General features: G+C 42.7%; 1 protein-coding gene across 1 annotated transcript; it reads left to right on the forward strand.

Annotated features, from left to right (window-relative positions):
- The first annotated feature begins 2,296 nt into the window (after positions 1 to 2,296).
- On the forward strand, positions 2,297 to 23,400 carry LOC114698011 (TRPM8 channel-associated factor 2-like). The gene is made up of 8 exons (XM_028876449.2): positions 2,297 to 2,504; positions 4,221 to 4,857; positions 15,829 to 16,820; positions 17,102 to 17,199; positions 18,105 to 18,318; positions 18,778 to 19,017; positions 19,960 to 20,297; positions 21,503 to 23,400. Exons 2-8 carry the CDS (start codon positions 4,235 to 4,237, stop codon positions 21,755 to 21,757), a joined length of 2,760 nt encoding a protein of 919 aa, XP_028732282.1. The 5' UTR covers positions 2,297 to 2,504; positions 4,221 to 4,234; the 3' UTR covers positions 21,758 to 23,400.

A 23,400-nucleotide genomic window follows, 5' to 3' on the forward strand; every position in this document is an offset into this window, starting at 1 on the left:
GATGACTGTCTGGATTTTTCTGAACTGTCACTTTATTTCAAATAACTTGGCCATGAATATCTTCTTCTAAACAACCATCAATCCATTTACATAGAGTGAATTTCTAAAACTGAGATTGCTAGGCCATGGAGAACATGCATGCAAATACACACTTTAATAAACATCCCTAGTTTTCCTTACTCTTACCGCTAGTATTGCTTGTTCTTTTATACTTTATTGACTTCTTCTTGGCAATAAGTGGAAGGAGGACATGGTTCTGTTGTAAAAGTGAGCCTTGAAAATGTATTTTCTACCCTAAAACCAGATCAGGAACTGGGCACAGTTGTATGAATGTATATGTATGTGTGTACACATGTGGGCATGATATATGTTTGAACGAGCATATCAAGTACTTGCTTGATTTTCCTACGAATACACCTTTAACATTCTGTAACATGCTTACAGTAAGAGAAGGACATGTGTATTACTTGTCTAAGACATAATCTGCCACAGACTGGGTTGTTTGAACAAAGACACTTCTGGCAGCTCGATAGCCTGGCAGTCTGAGATCAAGGGACATGCAGTCTGCCTTTTCCTAAGGCCTTCCTCCGTGGCTTACAGGTGGGTAGTCATCTTTCACAGTGTCATCACACCTTATTTCTTCTTCATCCTGTCTCCTTTTCTTCTTATAAGGACACTGGTTATTGGCCGGAGGCCCCACTTTAATGGCCCCCTTTTAACTAAATCATCCCTTTAAAGACTTGCTCTGCAGATACAGTTATATTATGAAATACTGGGCATTGCAACTTCATTTGAGAATTCTGGGGTAGGGAGGCACAAGATAATAAAGTTTGCTATACAAGATCTCAAAGTAGGGAGACAGCCCTAGACTAAATTTAACTTAACTGAAAATATACCTGATAAAGTTCCAAACAGAAATACAGTTGACATTTGCCAGCTGTGAGCTGAAGTCGAGGAGGGAAGCCCCCATTGGTGACCCTGGAAGAACAGGAAGAGCTAGAAGCAGAAGCTGGTTACAATGTTGACCCTCCTCACCAGCAGAGGGTGGACAGCAGGAAAGAATGCCTTGTGTATACAGAAAAGCATGGACGAGAGTTTAATCAAGTACACTGTCAGGTATCACAAAATAAAAAATGCAAAATGGTGGACAACTTGTCAGCAAGGTCCTGGAGTAGATGCTATTCACTTATAAAGGGAATGAGCCAGAAATCTGGCTCAGCAAGACAGAGCGACTGCTATGAAAATTCAATATGATGTTTATGAGAATAACTAGTGCTTTTAGATAATGCACAAATAGAAAAGCAAGCATATAGCTGTTTTTTAAAAAAACACATAGTTTCATAAACTGCAGTGTTTAAATGCGTGGCTAGTGGTAGCACCAAAGGCTCTAAAGTCTCTGTGTAAGTATTCTCATCGTGTCTTCTCACCTCTTTTTCTGTCCCCTTCCTTCCCATCAACAGACAAAACCTATTAATATATGATAAAAGTAAAAACAACATACTGCTATGCAAAACTGTGCTCAAACGGACATGCTAATCTGCCCTTCCTTCGGCCTTCATTTTTCTGACCCCTTTTGGGCAGAAATTCGGGCAGTATCCACGCTTTAACTTTAGTTTAACTCCTCCAGCTTAGTCTTGCCTGTGTAGATCACGTCACAGTCATGTTTTCTGCCCAGCAACAGAGTCTCTGGAACAGATTACTATGCATACTCAGGCCAAAATGCCTAGCATGTCCTCCCAGCAGACCCCTACAGGTGCACGGCCAGTGTCAGCCACCAGGGGGCAGGCCCTGACGCCCGAACCAAGCTGGGGTTAAGCCCGGGCAGTGCAGCCCTGGCGTGCTACCAAGCCAGTCGGTGCCGGATTCCGGGTCTGGGGTGTAGCTGTTTGGTGATTTTCGCCCTGAATCTGATTTATTGAAGATTTGGAGTTTGATTTTTCTCCCTTGGTCCATCAACAGCTTTGCAGAGAGTCCTCTCTCCAGGTAGGTGGGGTCTAGAATCAGGCAGATCTGCGTGAAGGTGAGGTTCCCATCAAGGGTGGAGCCAACCCGCCGGGTTATGGTAATAGCTCAGCTTACCATGGGCCTCGCCTCCGGGACAGCCCCACACCTACACAGCCCAGTTCCCAACTAGCCCACCCCAATGGACAGCCCCGCCCCTAACCACCCCAGTTTCCTGGTAGCAGGGCTCCTGAAGAAGCTCCGCTCTCCAGACCCGACCAGGTGCCCTTCTGCATGACAGCCTACTTCCATGATAGCCCCGCCCTCTACAGCCCCGCCCCCGGGAGGTCCCGCCCCTAGGCAGACCTTCATTCGGACTGCACTCCTCTAGTCTGTCCCTACAGTGGGCAGGCACAGCGACCTCCTCGGCGTGAGTTTTTTAGTCCTGGTGTGCTCTAGGGTGAGGCTGGGTGTTCGAGCAGCTGGACGACGCAGGAAGGAAACCCCTAAAGTGTCAGAAGGTTACCGGACATCATTCCCGAGAATCAGTGTATCTTCCACAGGTCTGTTTTTCTTTTAGTTTCATTTATCTGGTACAATTTTCTAGTTAACTCAGAACTGATTTATGCCCGCTCTTTGAACTTGAGTCACAAATTTGATAAAAATATGTGTTCGCGTGTGCAAGAGCATTTAGTTACAGAGTGGTGGGCCTGTCGTTTCAAGACAGATTACCCACGTGGCTTTTGTTTGTTTGCTTTTCCTGCCAAGCTAGGGAAAAGTAAGAAAACTTTCTTCTCAGGCAGACTTAACAAGAGATTGAACTTGGGGTTCCTGGTCTATCTGCTGCCTTTTTCTACCCCAGATCACTAAGCGGAATTCCCCACTGCTCACTTTCCTTGGAGCAGTGCCATAAAGTGGGATGGGAAGTGGGGGGTGGGTGGGGGGGGTGGAGCACATATGGACATGCCAAGACCAATACTTTCACCACTCGGGGAGTGGCTGAAATGTGAGGGCTCTGTAGAGTTCTTAGTCAAGCATGATGAAGGTGGGAATGCGTTCTGCAGGCTCAGACCAGGTCAGTTCAGCCTGGTCGTGGCCGTGAGCTAAGTGGACTCGACTCTGAGGACAGATGAGAGGAGACTGGCAACATGAGCTATTGACCATTCATAAGATCAGGAGGAACAAAGGAGACAAGTGGCACAAGGGTCTGATATGCTCAGGTTCTCCCCTGAAGCTTATTTGGGAAGAGAGCCCTGAAAACCTAAGTCAAGCATCTGGGTCAAACAAACAGGAAAGGAGGGAGCCAAGCAAGGGTGAGTGCTGGCTGTCTAGAACTGAGCCTGCAGAGCTCAGTCCTTCCAGGAACCCTCCTAGGAAGCACCTCAGGGAGGCACTGGGTGTGTATCCATAGTCTCCTCCAGTACCTGAAACTAACTTAAGATATCAGTCACAGCCAATGGAGGGCCCTGTTAGTCATATGAATGGACAGAAAGTCCCCAGTGGTGAGCTACTCAGATGTGGGGATAGAGAAGTTGTGTGGGATACCTGCTATGATCCATGGCACTTGGGGAAATGAGAAGTGGAAGAAGAGAGAGGGGAAAAACTGAAGGGAATACTGGAATGAACTAAGCTGTCAGCCTACAGGCTTCAGAAGAATTTGAAAAGACCTCTGACCAGACAGTTGGGGGTGGGGGGATTGCTTCCCATTAGGGCAGATTTGACCATTTGGAAGTCATTTCCAACAGTAAGGAAAGCTGTCAGAACTAATGCAGTTTCTGACAGGTCATGTGATCCTAACTAATGCAGCTTCTGGCAGGTCATGTTACTCTTTTGTCTGACGGAATACAACAAACACTAAGTCAACTCCTGCATTTGATCCACCAGGCCATTTAGGAACCTGCACCTCCTTATCTACCTCAGGTCCTGTTCGCCTTTCCCTGACTCTACTGCTGCCCTGGTGGGCCTCTTACCAGCATGTTCTTCCCACAGCACTTCAGGTTTCAGCTTCAAGGCCACATTCTTAGGTGATCTTTCCTGTCATTCAGTCTAAAGCAGTCTTCCAGTTTACTGGTCTGTATCTCTTCATCACACAGCAACTGGAAATTGCTGCACTTTTATTTATAATCCTACTTATTTATCATCTTTACTCTTCTTATATATTGGAGTCATAAAAGTGGGTCCTAATAATTTGCAGACTAAATGCATTTAGTTGCTTGCCTTTTTTTTTTCTGGTTCCTCAATCTATTTTGACCAACATGGGTCTCTGTGTCCTCTTGCAGCATCTGGAAGAACCATGGCAACAGCTCCTGATGCTGCTTTTGAGACCCTCATGAATGGAGTGACCAGCTGGGATCTTCCTAAAGAATCCATTCCCAGTGAACTCCTTCTTACCGGGGAGGCCGCCTTCCCAGTGATGGTGAATGACAAGGGCCAGGTGCTCATTGCTGCCTCTTCCTATGGCCAAGGCCGCCTGGTTGTCATATCCCATGAGGGCTACTTGTTGCATACTGGCTTTACCCCATTTCTTCTCAATGCAGTGAGCTGGCTCTGCCCCTCCCCAGGGGCTCCCATTGTAGTGCATCCCTCCTTGGCATCACTAGTAAACATCCTAGGTGACTCTGGCATAGAGGCACTGGTTCAGCCTGAACCTGCAGAGACTCTGGGTGTTTACTGCACGGATGCCTACAATGACAGCTTGACTGAGAAGCTGGTCCAGTTTGTGAAGCGTGGTGGGGGCTTGCTCATTGGAGGCCAGGCCTGGTACTGGGCCAGTCAACACGGCAGTGACAAGGTGCTATTCAGTTTCCCTGGGAACCAAGTGACAAGTGTGGCTGGAGTGTATTTCACAGATGTCTATGGGGATGGAGATAGGTTCAAGATCTCCAAGAAGGTACCAAAGATCCCACTCCATGTCAGGTGAGTGTGCCACTATGACCCCTAATAGATTCTAACTCTTTTTAATAGTGCTGATATTCCTTTTCCAGTGAGTTTCCATTTCAATGCAAGTGATTGTTGTTATTCAGTTTTCTAACTGCTGCAAAATCAAAAACACGGTCACTAAAATGCCTCAAGGCACAAGAAAAGCTGGTCCTGCTGGCCACTCCCTTCTATCCAGTTACGAGAAAAGCTTGTACTATTTGCCAATGTTTCTCCACATGGAGTGTCTAAAACAGACTGCTTATCAGTGTCCTAAATGAGTCATAAAACACTAGTATATCTATATGAGCATCTATGATTGGGCCCAGCCCTATGCTGGACACTGGGAACGTAGCAGGAATCAAAACAGACACTGTGTGCTACCATGAAGCTTACGAAACTGTGGAAAAATAAGCAGGAAAGCAAACCAATAGACAAGAAGTCCATCAGATGTTGATAGGAGCCACAAGAAGGGAAGAAGGCAATGACTTGAGATATAACAATGAGGAGGAGAATAAAGGCTGTTTAACCTCTTCAGGGAAGGCATATCAGTCCAGTTTGGTTGGAATTCTGTGGTATTTCAAGCAGAAGAAATTTAGTAAACAGAACCCATAGTTCAGGTGAGAGAATATTAGAAAACCACATAGGACTGGACCTCAGCCCAAATAGCAGGGCAGATTGAGGAAAATGGTGGCACTACTGGGCCCCAGGTGTGGCCATCACCATATGGATGCTGAACTCATGATCAGTCTGCCAAGCAGCAGTAAGGCCCCTGATAAGAGGTCAGTCTGGTGTTAACTGGAGTCCTGGAGAAGACCTGGTGTTCAATAGAAATAAAACCCAAAGAAACCACCAACCTTGGGGCCTTCCTTCTTCCTTCCTGCTTCACTGGCTAGATAACCTCTGCCTCCCCTAGCTGAACTCACCAGAGTTAGGGTAAGGGAGCCCGGCAAATGCAACACAAGAGATGGCGGAGTACAAACAATGGCCATAAGTGCGAACAAGCAAATGGCCAGCAAAAGGAACTCCATGGTTGGTGAACAGATGGTAGGGTGCAATGGAGAGGAGGACACCCATAAGAGGCCACTGAAACAGACCATATGAGAGCTGCTGATGACATGTCTAGGATGATGTAATGGAGCTACTGGAAAGAGGTATGGCTGTGGCTTTGCTCCCAAGGTAGGATCCAGCAGGCTGGGTCAATGGACTGGATATGGAGCAAGAAATGAAAAAGAGAAATTGTTAATTTTGATCATAGTGATTAAAGATGATATCATTTAATGAGAGTAGAGGATATTGAGAGTTTAATTTTAGATTTTTGGGGTTTTGAGATATTAATGACTAACTGTGCTTTTTCCATATGTAAAAAAGTTACTATAGTGGTTTAACAATTTCTGATTTTATATATTTTATGAAGCCCAGGTAGCCAGCCCAGGGTTATGGCAGTTTCTCCATGATGTCCCCCACTACATGCTTCCCTCTCTGTCCCCATTTCTACTGTGGTTTGTTGCTTTCACCTTTTGTGATGATGGCCAGCACTGCTCCAGGCTCTCTAGTTACACCCAGGCATGATTCCTGGAGCAGACACACTAGTTGGGTCTATCTGTTTTTCTTTTTTGTAACTTAGAAAATAATCTATTTTCTTCCAGTCTTGACATGGATCTCCATTGATATTTTAATGAATAAAACTTAATCAGGTGGTCAAATTTAACCACAAAAGGGTCTGAGAATATTTTTAAAAGGGCATCTCTGAAGAAATCAAAGTCCTTCCCTAAGGAGAAAGGGAATGTCAGTGTTGGGTGAACAGTTAGCAGTGCCCATGGCCCTCAGCCCCAGGGAAGGAGTGTGAGAGTCCTTCCCTACGGAGAGGGTTGGGTTAACCAGTCACAGACAGGTGAATCTGATTTGCTCTAAGCTGGCTCTGATTCTCTTGTCTGATTGACAAGCTCAGGCCTGTGGGCCAGCCCCCTGTTTTTGTAAATAGGGTTTTTACTGGAACAAGGCCATGACCATGTATTCCCAAATTGTTTGTGGTGCTTTCCAAGTTACAGTAGTCCTTCCAGGAGAAACCATGAACCCCTAAGTGTTGACCTGGCCCTTTAAATGTCTCCTGACCTTAAGTCTGAGCACTGTAGTTCTCTCAGTTGCCTCAAAGACTTCTCCCTTTCAAAAAAAGAAAGCTGTTTTTCCTCATCTCCACCTACATTTTCTTTCTCTGCTCCTAAACCTGAAGTTTTCTGGTTTTCTTGTTTTAAGTTTCATTTTCTATGGAACTTTAAGTATACGCAGAAATAGAGAGAGCAGTACAATATTCCTCTGGGCAATTGTGGCCCAGTACTGAGAATGGTCAACTCGTGCTCAGTCTCATTCATCTACTGCAAGAAACTAGTTAGAGGAGGAAAATGGAAGAGTAGATGCAGTTCAACCTCAAAATGGTAAGGGCAGACTTGATTGGCTCAGTACTGGAAGGTCCAGGATGATGTGTTGTATAGAGTCTGAAAGTCAGCTTTTTCCCCATTTTGTAAGACACCAACATAATGAACTACTTGCTTTACCGTAATATACACCCAACAGTTGCAAAATTCAAATGACAGTACTAGCAATAGCAAAATGACTGTGGGATTGGTGACTGATGGGAACTGCAAGGAGTATTTACTAGCATTGCCAAGTTGGCTGTGTCAGTTGGCTTCCTAAGAAGATATATATAGAGACATAGAGAGTTCCCCTTTGGAGGTTGGGTTTCCCAAGAAGCTGACTTGGACAGAGTCATAGAGTCTGGGGAGTTCCTTAAAAACTGCTCTCAGTAGGGAAAAAGAAGGAAGGAAGGTGGGGCAGAGGGAAAAGATAGGCAAATAGCAGCAAATATTCCTTAGCAATAAACCATAGCAGTTATTATTTCCTGTGCCTTTCATCCTCCTAGTATATTTTCCTAGGGATATTATATGAAGTTAGATCAGTGAACTTTGATGCCCTTTAGAACAGTTCCCTTTTTTGTGCTTATACCACTGGGTACCTGGAAATGTCCGGTTACGTGTTTATTTGCTTTTGCTATTTAACCTTTAGAATTATGCCAAATAGTTCTGTAGTAGCTCAAAAATAAAATTTAAAACCTGTATTCTCTCCCCACATGTAATGCCTTTCTCCCCTCACTGTTTAAATTCATTAATACTGCAATATTTCTTTATGTACATGAGCAGACATATGCATACATATCAGTATTCTCTTTGAGAAAGCAGTGGTACACTATCAGTTTTTCTCACTTACTCTTTCTGCTCAATAGTATTCTGGATTATCAAGCTAGGTATGGCTACATAACAGAGTGCTAAGATGCCCTGTTGTTCTGTTGTGCTTCCGTGTGTAGATATCATATAATCTATTAAGTTCCTTAATGGCAGACATTTGAATTGCCAGTATGAATTTTTATTTTTCCAGTATTTTTACTATTACAGATGGGCTGCAAATAATGTCCTGATATATGTATCTTTATAACCTCACTGTGTCTGTAGAATTGGGATAGCTGGCTGATGGGGCATGAGTGTGTAATTTTGTTAGCATTACCATGTTACCCCATTACAGATTGGGTAAGAAGCTTCCTCAGAGACAAAGACGGGTATGCAGAGTCCTCATAAAGAAGCATCCTCAATGGGGAAAAAGAACAAATACAGGACAGAGGCAGAAAGTGACCTGTGAGGCAATATTCAGTACATATTTCTTTCTTTTTTTTTTTTTTTTTTTTTGATTTTTTCGAGACAGGGTTTCTTTGTGTAGCTTTGCGCCTTTCCTGGAGCTCACTTGGTAGCCCAGGCTGGCCTCGAACTCACAGAGATCCGCCTGGCTCTGCCTCCCGAGTGCTGGGATTAAAGGCGTGCGCCACCAACGCCCGGCCCAGTACATATTTCTTAGTGATACTGTCACTATTAAGTGAAACACAGTAAGACACATATTGTCTGCCATAGAAGATCTTGAATAATGTATGGTATATACTACAGTTACAGAGTGAATAATTATGTGGCCATTAAAAATCCCATGTTCAGAGACCTCAAAAGGAAAGCAATATACTCACAATACAGTAAACAACATTAAGATACACAATTCTGTTACAATGATGCCAAATTCATGGAAATGGTACATATGCAGGTAGAAATATGAACATGAGAAAACAAATGTGATAACAGGCAGTATATAACTGAAGTGAGTTGATAATGGTTATTTTAACATGTTAAATCCTCACCAAATTCCCTATAATTACAGCATTATAATTACATTTTAAATAACTTTATCTTATTAAGCCCATTAACAGTAGGAAAACGCTTCTTGATCACATTAAGATGCCATCCTTTTACCTTTGCCATGCTGTTACTTGAATATGAAATATCCCTCACAGGCGTATGCATTGGAGGCCTGGGTTTTTGGTTCATCAGGACTCTGACCTTGCCAGTGCATTGATCAGCTAATGGAGTCATAATTTGATGGCCTTGTTGGGAGGCGGTAGAAACTAGAACATGGGCCGCAGCCAAGGAAGTAGAACACTGAAGACATTCCCTGGAAGGGCGTATCTTGTTCCCTGCCTTTTTCTTTCTTTCTTTTGTACTTTCTGCTTCCAGGCATCCATGAGATGAACAGGGTTGCTTCACAGCATTCTCCCAGCTTGGATATTCTGCCTCAGCACAGCCTCAAACAATTGAGCTTGCTGACCTGAGCTGAAACCAAGGGCTAAAATGAACATTCCTCTTTTAAATTATATTCTTCAAGTATTTTGTCATAATGACAAAAAGCTGGCTAACACAATTTATGCTGAGTTTTCTATTTAAAATTTGTATATATATATATATATATATATATATATATATATATATATATATATATACAATATGAAGCCTTGATGCATACACATATTATATACATATAGGATGCTTAAGTTAAAAGAATTGATATATCCATTACCTCACATATTTATCATTACTTGTAGTGAGGACATTTACAATTTCCTCTCAGCAATTTTGAAATACACAGCAGTATTTATAATCATTACCAAGATGTGTGATAGACCACTAGAATCGACTCTTCCTGTCTAATCTAAACTTTTACCCTTTGGCTAACAAAGATATGACTAGATAGTTTTAATCTGTTTAAGACAGTCCAAAGTGACATTTGAAAGCTCTGATATGCAAAAATGCAAGTTGCCAAATAATCAAAGAATATGTTATAATTTCTGTTAATATAAAATTCATATATATTTTATATATGTCCATAGAAAATACGAAAACATTAAAATACCCACTAATATTTATTAATTGAATTCTAATATGTTAATAAATACTTTTAAAAATAAAAATGACACTAGGTATTATTTTTATAATTTTAGAGAAAAATCAAGACTTGGAAAAGTGGTTTTAATAGGTTTGAGTAACAATCCATTGGGAGTCATTAGATCTCAGTCTAATTTTTGTTATGCTGGCAAAAATAAGATTTTCTTTTGCAAAGAACTTTAGGTGTAAGTTATTTTCTAATTCATTTCATAAAGATCAATTAATATTAGTAGAATTTTAGTTTTTTCACTCTGGGTTTGCATAATTTTATGCTTTGATATGAAGGATACGTTTGCAGACGTGTTGCTGCCTAGCTGTTTACTTATCTTTTGGTAGTACTTCTGATAGAGCCAAGAAACACTTGACTAAAGTCATGGTGCCTGAGTCAGAGAGGCCTGGGTCTGAATCCCAGTTTTTCACTTTTCTTTGCCTTGTGTCCATGTGCAAGTTACTTGACCTCATTAAGCATCATTTATGCAATTGGCTAAGTGATGCCATGTATTTGAGTGCCCAAAGCAATAAAAGGAACAACCCAAAATGGGTTTTCTTATTGCTCCTTTTCTCCCCTGTACAGTATCTCTTACTTGGTTCACATGTAGGTTGTTGAATGCCTGTTAAACTCTACCCATCATTCTTGGCAATCGTATTTAAACCTTAACACAGACAACCAATACGAAAATAATTTTTCACATTGCTGCTTCTCATAACTTGAACAAAAAACTAAAAAAGGCAATGTGACACTAAAGCAATTGAATATTTGGAGTTTTCATTAATGTTTTCACAAAGTATTTACTTGCATGCATCTTTAATCACTATGCAACCAATTGTTGGTATCATTACACATTCCTACTTTATGTTCTGTTTAAAAATAATTTGATGTTTAAAAAGAATCTTCTTAATGAGAACTTTTAGCCACAATATAATATCAAAACTTTCCATAACTAATTAATTATTTTCTTTTGTTGAGTGTGCAGAATTTTATAGTTTTGTACTTTGAGGAAGAAAAAAAAACCCTACAATCATTAGTTTGGCGTTCTCTACCAAGGCAAACACTATAACATGTAGCATTAAATGTCTTGTTTTATTAAAAAAAAAATTAAGGTATCAAGGCATTTGGAAATCTGGTTATTAAAAAATATCTAAACAATTAATATAAAACACTTGACTTTCAAGTTGCTTTCTCTATCATACAACTCTCAGCTGTTAAGATGCAGATCCTCCTTATACAAACTGAAACTAAAACGCTGAAGACAGGAGCCCTCTCACGGCCCTCTTAAATCAGAACTATGTTGGAGTTTCACTTTAGCATACTTCCCAACTCCTGGGCACATCACCTAGCACTGTCTCCATGTTAGTCACTTGGCCACCTGCTAATGTCTCTAGCCTACCAGAACGTACAGCTTGGACAAGGTCTGGATGTCATCTGTCCTGTCCAGTGTTTCATTCTGTTACAACCTTGGAATCTTGATTGGTTTTGTTTTCTCTGTCAGTTAAAAATTAAAAGGCAGGACAAATCCCTAGGATGGCAGACAGCAGCAGGGAAAAATCTCAAGTACAGCTGATCGAAGCAGATGAAAGGAAGGCTTTTGTTAGGGGTGAAAAAACACACATGCACAGAAATACACAGGAAGAAAGACCCTCCACGGAGCAGAGCAAGGAGGCATCTCCTGGAGGCGTGGGGTTTTTTTGAAATCTTTGAAGGAGCTTCTTCCCTAGCTTAGGTTGGTCAGTTTGAGGAAAGATGGACTAGCAGATCTGCCCACAGCTGCTGTGGATCATACCCAGATCATACCGTGAACTTGTTGAGCCAGTTCCTCAGCAGGGCCCCTACTGGTGGGAGGGAAAGCCCACAAGACCTTTGTCTGAAACTGGCATGCTGTTGTCTCTGGTCAGGAGGGTGAGAAAGAACCCAGCCATCTTGGAATTTCAGTATCTTTATTACCTAGTTATAGCTCCCGTCCTAACTGTCTGCCTACCAGGGAATCTAAATCCTAGTCCCTCAATTCTAAGTGCTCAAAATGTGAAAAGAGAGAGGCTAACAAACATTGGTAAACTATATAAATGAATGAAAAACATGAGGCACAACTATCACAAGAGAAAGGGTGGCCTGTGGCCCAGTGTTAGCTCTGCAGAGAACTTTGCATTATGGAAGGCAGTATAAAACTGAGTTTCAGGAAACAGAGGAGGAGGGCTGACTACACCTTTAAACTCTGAACTCTGAAAAGATCCCTAGCTTAGATTCTGCCCTACTTCTTTCTGCCTTCCGGTTGAGGTTTTCATGAATTTTCCTGCTAACAAGTCTTGGTCAACCGCCCCCGCACCCCCCTCCACCAACCTGACAGGTTCCTTAACTGCAAATCATTGCTGAAAGGTCCTGAAAGCAAGGTGATTGTCCTCTGCAACACCCAGCTTTATCTGCCTAAGGGAAGGGAGGGTCATAAATCCATAAAGGTCTATCCCCTCCTAGCACCAAGAGCAGCTGATGTACCTGTTTGTAGGAATTCACCCTCACCACCATCTTGTGGAGTAGAAAGATCTTCACACAAGGACCTCAGCTTGTAAGCAGCATGGTTCTTAGTTAATAGTTTTGTATTTCATATAATCCATAAATATTGACCATTTCCAGGTAAGAATTTGTGTGAAATGAATGAATCAAAGTACTATAAAAAGCCTCACAACCAACTGTAGGTAATGGAAAATTAAAAACTGTGAATGGGAAATAGCATATAAGCAGGTAGACATGGAAGGTTTTGCTAACGATTCTGTACATGGCTAAGGTACAAGCTGTACCTAGCTAAGGACTGTATTAGATTGCTAGAGCTGCTATAACAAAGCGCTGCACATTTCTGGTGCAATAGATATTGATCATCTGATAGGCTTTAGAGGCTATTATCTGAGATAAATATTTGTAGGTTAATCCTGCCTGGTCATGTGGAAAAAACGGTGCAGTGCCTTCCTCTGATTCATGTTTTGATGGCAATCTTTGCTGGCCTGTCCCTTGGCATCTAGAGGCATCATCTTAGTGACATCATTGACACTGGTATTCTTGAATGCACGTTCAGTGTTCCGGTCTCCATGCTTTGTAAGGACTGGCCATAATGAGACACCCTACTTGCATATGGTTTTATAGCTCACTATGGTGCTATTTTCACTCAAGATCACATTCTGAGGTACTGCCGTCTACACTTCAACATGAATTTGGGGTGGGACAGAATTCAGACCATAACAATGACCAGTATTATGTTCCTTGTTTATCAGGTACAGAGTCCCTAAAAAAATCAGATCTTCTTAGTGAATTTGTATTTGTTAAATAATCACTAGCAAGTTCAAGGCTTACCGTATATATCAGACACTGTATTAGCTCATGCATTAGTGATCTCTTTAAACTCCCAGAAATAGATGAGAAATGGTGGCTTGGAGAAGGAAAGGAGTTTACACATGATTATCTAGTTACCTTGCCAGAATACAATGACTACACTTTGACAAGTCAAAATACTGAGTGACCCACTTCCTGGATCATAGCAGCTGTGTACAAGAAAAAAATCCATACCTTCATGTAGCTGATTTCTGTCATTCCCACTCCTTATGCCGAAAGCTTTCTGCCCGCAGCTGAGATTTCACAGAGTGTGGCCTGTTTTATTATCAGTTCTTGTTGTTCAGTGTCAGGGTGGCTCAGAATAAGGCTTGAGCCTCTAAAAGAGGAAAAAAAAAAAAAAACTTAATCCTGAGCCCACATGACACTTGCTGCGTTTGTTTGAAAATGAGATGATGAAATTGAGACACGATATTTGTTTTGTTCTGCACTGATATGGAATTAAGAAGAAATGGCACAAGATGTACTTTCTTCTGTAGACGAATTTCTAAATGGTCTTATTAAATTAAAAAAAAAAAAACAGAGCCAAATATAGGGGTGAAAGTTTTAGAGATCAGGGAAATAGGGAGAGCCACCAGCCAACCTTACCTCACCAACCCTGCAGCTTCCAAATGCACGTTACTTCCTGTCTACCCACACCTTTATTGCCTTGCTTTTCTGCTCTCTCACTGGCTCTTAACCCAGCTACCTCACTTCCTTGTCACTGCCTGTCTGTACAGACCTTCAGGTCTCTATGGTTGGTATTGGTATTAAAGGTGTGTGTCACCACACTTGGCTCTGTTCCCCAGTGTGGCCTTAAACACACAGAGACCCTGCCTGCTAAGTGATCGGATTAAGGGTGTGTGCTGCCTGACTTTGTTTACTTAAAATGGCTGGCCTTTCCTCCCTGATCTCCAGGCAAGCTTTATTTATCAAAGCACAAATATCACCACAATTCAGCACAAATAAAATATCACCACATCCTTACAGTAATTAAATGAGCTAACTAATTTTACTTTTAGAAATATTGTACTTTTATTTAAAAGTATGTTGTTTTCAAAGTTGAAATGATAAAATTATACAAAAATGATTTAAATGACCTACAACTCTAATAGTCAAGATGATCCCAGAAGATAAATTTTGACAAATATGGGTTAGATTCTGTTTCAATGTCTAGTTTATGATTTTTGGATCTTAGATTTTTAAAATTTGACTTAGTCTCTTGAGGGTCTAATTATTACATTCCATTAATCCTCTCCCAATACTGTCTAATTACTGACTTACTATATAATGTTAACATGATTTATTCAATCCATTTCTTATTGTTTGATACTTAATGTATCTAGAAATTATGTTTTTTAATTTTTGAAATAAAAGACCTTTTAAAAATTTGTTTTTTATGTTGACCACTTCTAAGTAAAAAATGGTAAATACTATCAGATTTAAATAAGAATTTTTAAATATTTTTTGTATTTGCTTATTCAATGAGTGTGTGTGTGTGTGTGTGTATGTGTGTGTGTGTGTGTGTCTGCATGCGTGCTTGAGTCTGATGTGCATGTATGTGTGTGTGTGTGGGTGCACATGTCTTAGAGGAGTTTCAGGCGTTGGTTCTCTTCTTCCAGGGATTGAACTCAGGTCATCAGGCTTGGTGACAAGTGCCTTTACCCTCTGAGCCATCTCACCTGCCCTAAGCAAGAATTTCTAAAAGATATATGGCTGTATAAATTAAGTAGAAGTTTAAAAAAATTACTTGTAACATGTCGCTATTTCTGAGCAAACCTGTCAAGAATCCAGTGTGATGTTTCTACAGTCTTATTTCTCATCTTGTATCTGAAGATTACTCCAGGGGAAGCATTGGAAGAGTGCTGTCTCCATCCAATATGCTAGATTTTCCAGCTTTGTTTACACGCTTTGATAATGTTCAAGACATGAAATTTGAGCTAGAATATTCACTTGGCTGACTAATGTCAAGAATTCTTGGAGGGGTTCATCTGGAGAATGTGGATTTGGGTATTATGAATAAGATCACTGCCACTCTTTTCTTCACATCTATGATAGCCTCAGTTATGAGAAACACTGGTGTTTTGTGTGTTGCTAAGAGCAAATATGAACGATGATATGTGATTAATGGTGAGACAAAGAAAAAAATGCATTATGTTGATAAGACACACATTATTAAACCCCAAAATACTATTGGTAAGAAAGGAAAGTTGCTGTCAACTATGTCATCTTTCTCTACTTGGTGGGCTATAGTGAGTGGCTCATTAACTGAATACGGGCTCTTCTTCATCTCTCTCATCTTCTTCCCAGGTGTTGGGAGGAGCTCGGGCGTGACCAGGAGCAGCTGCTGGATGGGATCTCTGAGTTGGACATCAAGACTGGAGGTGTCCCCTCACAGCTGTTGGTGCATGGGTCCCTGGCCTTCCCTCTGGGGCTCAATACCTCCCTCGGCTGCTTCCTAGCAGCTGCCCACTATGGCCGTGGTCGTGTGATACTGGCTGCCCATGAGGCCATGCTCTGTGCTCCTCAGATGGAACCATTTTTGCTCAATGCTGTACGTTGGTTGGCCAGAGACCAGAGAGGCAATATTGGGGTGAACAAAAGTCTCAAGAATCTGCATTCCCTGTTGTTGGAGCATGGCTTGAGTTGCAGCCTGGAGTCTCATCTGACCAGTGACGTGTGTGTCTACTGCTGCAAGGCTTATAATGATCGGGATGCCAAGAAAATACAGGAGTTTGTCTCTGAGGGCGGGGGGCTGCTCATTGGTGGCCAGTCCTGGTGGTGGGCTTCCCAGAACACAGGCAGCTCTGCCTTGGCAGGATTCCCTGGGAATGTTATCCTCAACACCTTCGGCCTCAGCATCCTGCCTCGGACTCTCAGCCCAGGCTGTTTCCCTGTCCTTTCTACAGAGATAAGGAACTACCACTTTCGAAGGGCTCTCTCTGAGTTCCAGGCTATGTTGAACCACAAGGGTGGGAACTTAGAAAAGCAGTATTTGGCAAGGTTGGGAGTAGATGCCGCAGGCTTCCTTCAGATTCCTGCACAGGGAATTCCTGCCTATATGTCTCTGCACCGGCTGCTGAGGAAGATGTTGAGACAGGCAGGCCTCCCAGCTGTGAGCAAGAAAAATCCAGTTTCCAGTCACTCCTGTGAGGCTGCAATGCTCCATTTGGCCACAGAGCTGGCACATTCTGGGACTGATTGCTCCCAGCTAGCCCAGGGCCTTGGCACTCAGACCTCCTCCTCCAATCTGTGTCCCTCAGAGCATCCCATCACTGTGGAGATCAGTGGAACCAACCCAGGTATAGAATGGACAGGGAATGCTCCAAGTATTCTTGGCCTGGGAGAAGGTGGGTTTGGTTAACTTTGCAGAACCTGGAAGGTTCTGATCCTCACAATGAATAGCTCCATGCTGTGCTAGACAATGGGAGCTGGGATTTTGCTTAATTAAGGCCAAGGAGGAAGGGTACAGGAAGTGAGGATGGATGATTTGGAGTTCATGGAAGAAGTTGCATCTGTGGGAGGCTCCAGGTAGAGTCAGGCCATGTAGGAACACAACTCAGCCTTCTCTGTGACTTGCCAGGTAACAGTGACACCTGGATGAGCACTGGGCTCTACCTTCTGGAAGGTCAAAGTGCGGAGGTCTCTCTCTCTGAAGCTGCTGCCTCTACTGGCCTGAAGGTAAGGCTAGACACTGGGAACCAGCACTTCCCCAAACATAGCTAAGACTCTCCCACACCACAGAGCCCAGGAGAGGGTTATTCTGCCCCTCTTATAGATGGAACAGCAGAAAGTCCAAGCTATGAATGACCCAAGCTCATTCCTAAGCCTGATTTCCATGTGTGACAATTTTACCTACTTAGAGGGATAAGGAAGAGTGACCTTATTACTTATCAGTACTCACCAGTTTTCCTGGTAGCAAAGGCCGGAGTTTGACCTCTTCATTTTGACACCCAAAGCGTGCTGTTTAGTCCCATAACCTGTATCATGAAAATATATGACTTCCATGGGGAATTTAAATTCTTCTGCCCTCTCAGTTCTGAGCCTCATTTCCTACTACAGTTAAGGGCTTTTATATCGGCATTCTGAGATAACAGATTTATCTGCTTCTATCTGACAAAGGCCAAGAGGCAACCCCACAGAGCATGTAAGGGTGAGCTGGACAGAGGAGAGCAGATGAGTTCTCTGCCTCCTGGCTCAACTTGGTAGCATCTGGATGGACTTGTATCTGTTCACAATGGGTAGTCTGAGATGCCCTGCATCATACAAAGCATCAGAGTCACTCTGCTGTTTAAGTCTGATATAAGAGCCCAGGATTCTGCCTGGTAGTGAGACTAGTAATTAGCCAACTCAAATCAAATGGAAATTCACTATTAGACTGTTTTACACCCCTAAATAAACCTTAAATTTACATTTGAGTCCAAAAGACTTTGGAGTGCTGTAGTCTCATAGACTACATGTATCCTTCACAGAAAAGGGAAGTTAGGATTTCATATGTAATCACCACCATCCATATGCCCCTAACAAAACCCTACATGCTTCTTGAGGCCTCAAATTAACTTTATGTGGTGTGATTGTCTGTTCAGGTACAGATTGGATGTCACACTGATGACCTAAGCGAGGCCAGGAAGCTGTCTCGAGCCCCTGTGGTAACTTACCAGTGTTGTATGGACAGAACTCAACGGTCAGTCTCCTGCCTCTGGGGTGGTCTCCTCTACATCATTGTACCCAAAGGCTGTCAGCTTGGTCCTGTCTCTGTTACTATCAAGAAGGCAGTGCCTGCCCCGTACTACAAGCTAGGTGAGTAGACTGAGCATTAAGCGAAGATTGAGCTCCAGGTGTCTTGGTGACTATGGGGTTGTTGTTGAAGAGAGAGAGAGTAACAAGGGTCATTAGAGGGAGAAAGGCAGAACTGTTGAACATGAATCTGTAAGCAGGAGGTAAGATCAACCTTGTCTATGGAGATTTTGGGTACAATGGAGAGGCGTCTAGCAGTTTGACCTTCACCTACAGCCTATGGACCTGAATGATAGCAAGTTCAGTTCTTTCCTTCTAGAGTTTCACTCCTCTGTCTGTCTGTCTGTCTGTCTGTCTGTCTCTCTCTCTCTCTCTCTCTCTCTCTCTCTCTCTGTGTGTGTGTGTGTGTGTGTCTGTCTCTGTCTGTCTCTGTCTCTGTCTGTCTGTCTCTCTCTCTCTCTCTGTCTCTCTGCCACTGCTCAAGGGGAAATGGGTGGCAGGTTCCATGCTATATATTTCCAGGTAAAACATCCCTAGAGGAGTGGAAGAGCTGTATCCAGGATAACCTGTGCCCCTGGGGAGAGCTGGCTACAGACAACATCATCCTGACAGTGCCAACTGCAAGCCTCAAGGATCTGGAGGACCCAGAGCCTCTGCTCCAGCTCTGGGATGATATGATGCAGGCCGTGGCCAGATTGGCAGCCCAGCCTTTCCCTTTCCGAAGACCTGAGAGAATTGTCGCAGATGTGCAGATCTCATGTGGTGGGTGCTCCAAGGGAATGCTCCTAGTGAGCAAACTCCATTTTGTTATTATTTTACTTTTCTTGTAGTGCCCAAGATTTGTAAAGCATAATTTTGTTATTAAAATGCAAGGAAAGAAGGACAAAAAAATCTTGGACCATGATGGAAGTGAAAGATGTTTACAAACAAAAGGTCAATCGTTGACATCTTACAAGATACAATTTCCTAAGATAGTAATCACGGCCAGAAACTCGATGCTGGGAGGCCACGAGTGTCTGTCAAGATCTTTTCAAAAAGCATATTCAAAGTGGACTACTTCCTTCAGACATAAGTCATAACTGAAAAAGAAGGGGGAGGGTGAATAAAGAAGTCTGAGGTAGGTATGGGTACCAAGGACTTTGTAGAGAAGATACATACATGTAGGGAATCAGTTCAGAGTCCTGTTCCCACATAGGGAAGCTAAATTTTTATCTACAAAACTATCTCTATTATGTCATGCAAATCTAGTTAACAATGCTAATTGGTGGGGGGGATTGACATTACCCTAGCTTCTCTAGTCCAGGCTCAGAGCATCATGCCATAGACTCACAGGCAAAGGAAGATCTGGTTAACAATGCTGGTTTGGGGGGAAACTGACATTACCCTAGCTTCTCTAGTCCAGGCTCAGGGCATCATGCCATAGACTCACAGACAAAGGAAGATCTTGAAAACAAAGCAGTAAATTCCAGCAAGGATGGTACTGTGAAGTATTTCCCACCCTTCAGAGTAAGGACCAGGACAATACTTAATTGGGGGAATCTGGGAAGGGGTCAATTACTATAGAAAAGCCAGTTGCTTTCCAAACAGCACAGATGTCTGGAATCACTGAGGACAACCAGGATTGTGAAGGAAAAGCTCAACAGTGGAAGGAGGAAGTTGAGGCAGACCCTGCTTTCATGCTCCATCTCTTTCTTTGCATCCCAGGCTGGATGCATTCAGGATACCCCATCATGTGCCACCTGGAGTCTGTGCAGGAGCTCATCAATTTGACAGCCATGAGAAGTACAGGCCTGTGGGGACCCATCCATGAGCTGGGCCACAATCAGCAGTGCCATGGATGGGAGTTCCCTCCCCACACCACCGAGGCCACCTGCAATCTCTGGTCAGTCTACGTGCATGAGACGGTTCTGGGGATTCCCAGGGCTCAAGCCCACCCTGCACTGAAACCTGAAGAACGAGAGAAGAGAATCAAAGACCACCTTCAGAAGGGAGCACCCCTGGGTAACTGGAATGTCTGGACAGCGCTGGAAACGTATCTGCAGGTACTGAGCACAAACTCAGGGAGATGGTGCTGACAGACTCCTCAGTCATGTAGTGTCCTGCCTCCTAAGAGCTCTCCAATTCCTGCATGACCCCTAAAACCTGGGACCACCACCCCTGGATGTGAGTCACTGTGGTACCTCTCAGTTTATATACTTGTATGATAAAAGTGATACCCATCCCACTTCCAGAAACAGGATGTTGGAAGATGCAAGGAAATGGAAAGTATTCTGAGAAATTACAAGGCACATTTTTCTGTACTGTCCCAAACTTGGACTGAGAGGGAAGGATCTGAGTCATACTCCTGACTCCTCTCACTGGCTTGACCCTCCATCCTCTAATAGCTGTTCCATAACAGCCGTTGTTTGGTTATGTTTTGTTTTCCTTGCTTTTATGGGTTATAATGACAGGGACATGTCTACAGGGCAACTGCATTACAAAAAGGTATTGTAAGAAGAAACATATCTACTAACAAGGTCCCAGGCCTTGTTTGAATAAATAATGACCAATCAATAGGAGAGCAATGAAGTCATAAAATTAGTCCATTTCCTGTGGATAAGCATCTATCCCTGCCCCCTTTCAAAAAATGTGCTTCCAGTTTTCATGGCCAGTCATCAAAGCTTCTGGCCACACCAGACCTTTTGCCCTGTCTACTGCAACCCTGTGCAGAGGCCTTATCTAGCTCACATGTCACAGAGGCACATAAACCCTAAGTTAAGAATTTAATCAACCTGTTCAAAAGCACCTACCTAAATGACAGATCAAGAACTTAGAATCAGGAGATAGCAGCAAGCCCTGGCTTCTTAGACTGCTACACTCTAATGTGTCCCTTCACTGGCTTTGAAGAGTGAGATGTGGTCTCAGTTGATGAGCAACCCAACTCAGTCCAGCTGGAGAAAGCACTTAAGATCTGGATAATACATTAAAAAACAAAGCTAATAATAGTAACTGTCGTTTATTGAGTAACTCTTTGTACATTAGGGTTCTAGAGAGCATCTTTACTAGATTGAGGGGTAAAATTTGGTTGCCAAGAGCCACTGAGATCGAATAAGGTAGTTTTATATGGAGACACAGGATGGGAGGTGGGACAAACAACAGGTTTGAAGCTGATGGGAAGCAGTCCCTGATATACCTATGACCGTGCACACAGGCAGCAGTCAGGTTCACAAACTCAACACCTTATTCTTCCTGTTCTCTCTCTTTCCAGCTCCAGGAGGCCTTTGGGTGGGAGCCATTCATGCACCTCTTTGCTGAATACCAAACCCTCTCTGACCTCCCCAAAGACAAAGAGAGCAAGATGAATGTATGGGTGAAGAAGTTCTCTGAAACCGTGCAGAAGAACCTGGTCCCTTTCTTTGAAGCGTGGGGCTGGCCTATTCAGAAGGAAGTGGCTGATAGCCTGACCTGCCTGCCTTGCTGGCAGGATCACCCTCTGAATGTGTACATGAGTACGAAGGAGTAAGGGCTATGGAGCAGGTGGGGCAGGGGTGGGGGCGGGGTGAGGAAGGACTCTGCCACACTGCCAACTTCACCACTGTGTTCTGGCTTGAGACACTCACTGCCTTAACTATTTTTTCCTCAAACATTTGTCTTTAAAATATATTTTAGGTTGTTTTAATATCATTACAGGCTTTCTTTAGAACCCAGAGCTTCTTGTGATAATGAACCTAGAGAATATCCCTTTTCACATTCCATCAAGCACATCCTCAACTCAGGGACCATTTCCTTAGATATTAACATTCCTTAGGTATTTGGCAAGTGCCTTTGCACATGAAAGGCATTAAGGAAATACGTGCTATGTGAAAGAACACAAAGGTCTCCTGACATAGACGGAAAAGTCAGTCCATTGTCCTAGGAACTTCGTACAGCAGTTTCTGAGTTAAGTGAACAACATTCCAGCAGACTTCCAAGGAAAATAGTTAACATAACCTCATCATACAGGAGAAAATGACGCGGATATTAAACAACTTCTGCAGTCAAAACTTTGAAGAGGAAGTGTCAGGGTTTGGCAGATGTCCATAACAGTGATAGACTGTAGAGCTTATCCTTGACAGATTTATAATTGTAACAAAAATTTGCCTAAAAGACAGATGAAAGTTTAAAGACCTCTATTTTCCCCTGTGCTAATTATTGCATTTGACTAAATATCAGATTGAATCTCTAAATGGTTTTGGCGTCTGATTTTCTCATTACCTCAGCCTAGACTCATCTGCCTTAGGGACCCAGGCTTGGGAAGGTATTTGAACTAAGGCATTTCAGTTCCCCAACTGGTGATGTCTTAATCCTGATGGGAGGAAGGGGTGAGTAGAGGAATGATGCTGGAATTAGGAGGTTACCTAGGAGACAAAACTGAAACCTAAGCTGATACACACCTCTATGTAGGACCTGGAGCCCTGTGGTGGTTTCTTCTCATTCCTGCAGACAGACACTAGCTTTGCCTCTTGTTTTAATGCTCATGGTGTATTTTTTTTTTTGTCTGTGACTGCAACTTCCTCAGGTTAGTCTTGGATGCATAAAAATCAATTTTGTGCCTGAAATTTTATTGTTCCAAGTTCAGAAACCTTATTAGGAGAAAAATATTCAAGAATTTTAAGCTAAGACAAGTCCCAGCATGAGTGTTGTGTGTGTGGGATCATGAAGTCCCACCCCCAGCTGAAGAGCTGTTGGCCAAGTGTAGCCATGAATTCTCCTTTGTCTACAATACAAAGAGTCAAGCTGGTTTGGAAGAGGTTGATTTACTTGTAGCTGAAGTGGGCACAGGATCCCAGCTTGGTACATCTGATTCATACCTTCTAACCTCAACTAGTTCCAGTAATGAAAGGTAGTCCAGGTCAAGCTGATGAAGTGCAGGTCACAGATTTCTATTGCATAGACTGGAAAGCAGACATTGCCTTTAGTATTGCGGACAAAAGCTTGATTAGATTGCCCACAGCTTTAATAATTGTAGTTATACCAAAAGACAGTTGAGAAATGGTTATTCATTTTCTTTTTTGGGTTTAGAAATTTCATAACAAATTTGTATTATACATTTTGAAATTGTATAATGTAAGCATATTACTCAGAGCTATAGAAATAAATTATAATGATTTATTTGTTTTTATTTTG

The sequence above is a fragment of the Peromyscus leucopus genome, chromosome 3 (genome assembly GCF_004664715.2).
Source record: "Peromyscus leucopus breed LL Stock chromosome 3, UCI_PerLeu_2.1, whole genome shotgun sequence".
NCBI classification, from domain to species: Eukaryota; Metazoa; Chordata; class Mammalia; order Rodentia; family Cricetidae; genus Peromyscus; species Peromyscus leucopus.

Bases quoted from the DNA above. Each gene is read 5' to 3' on its own strand.
- LOC114698011 (XM_028876449.2), top strand. From the start codon at position 4,235: ATGGCAACAGCTCCTGATGCTGCTTTTGAGACCCTCATGAATGGAGTG. The intron at 4,858-15,828 runs GTGAGTGTGCCA...TCTTCTTCCCAG, and splicing joins AAGATCCCACTCCATGTCAG to GTGTTGGGAGGAGCTCGGGC. The intron at 19,018-19,959 runs GTGGGTGCTCCA...TTTGCATCCCAG, and splicing joins AGATGTGCAGATCTCATGTG to GCTGGATGCATTCAGGATAC.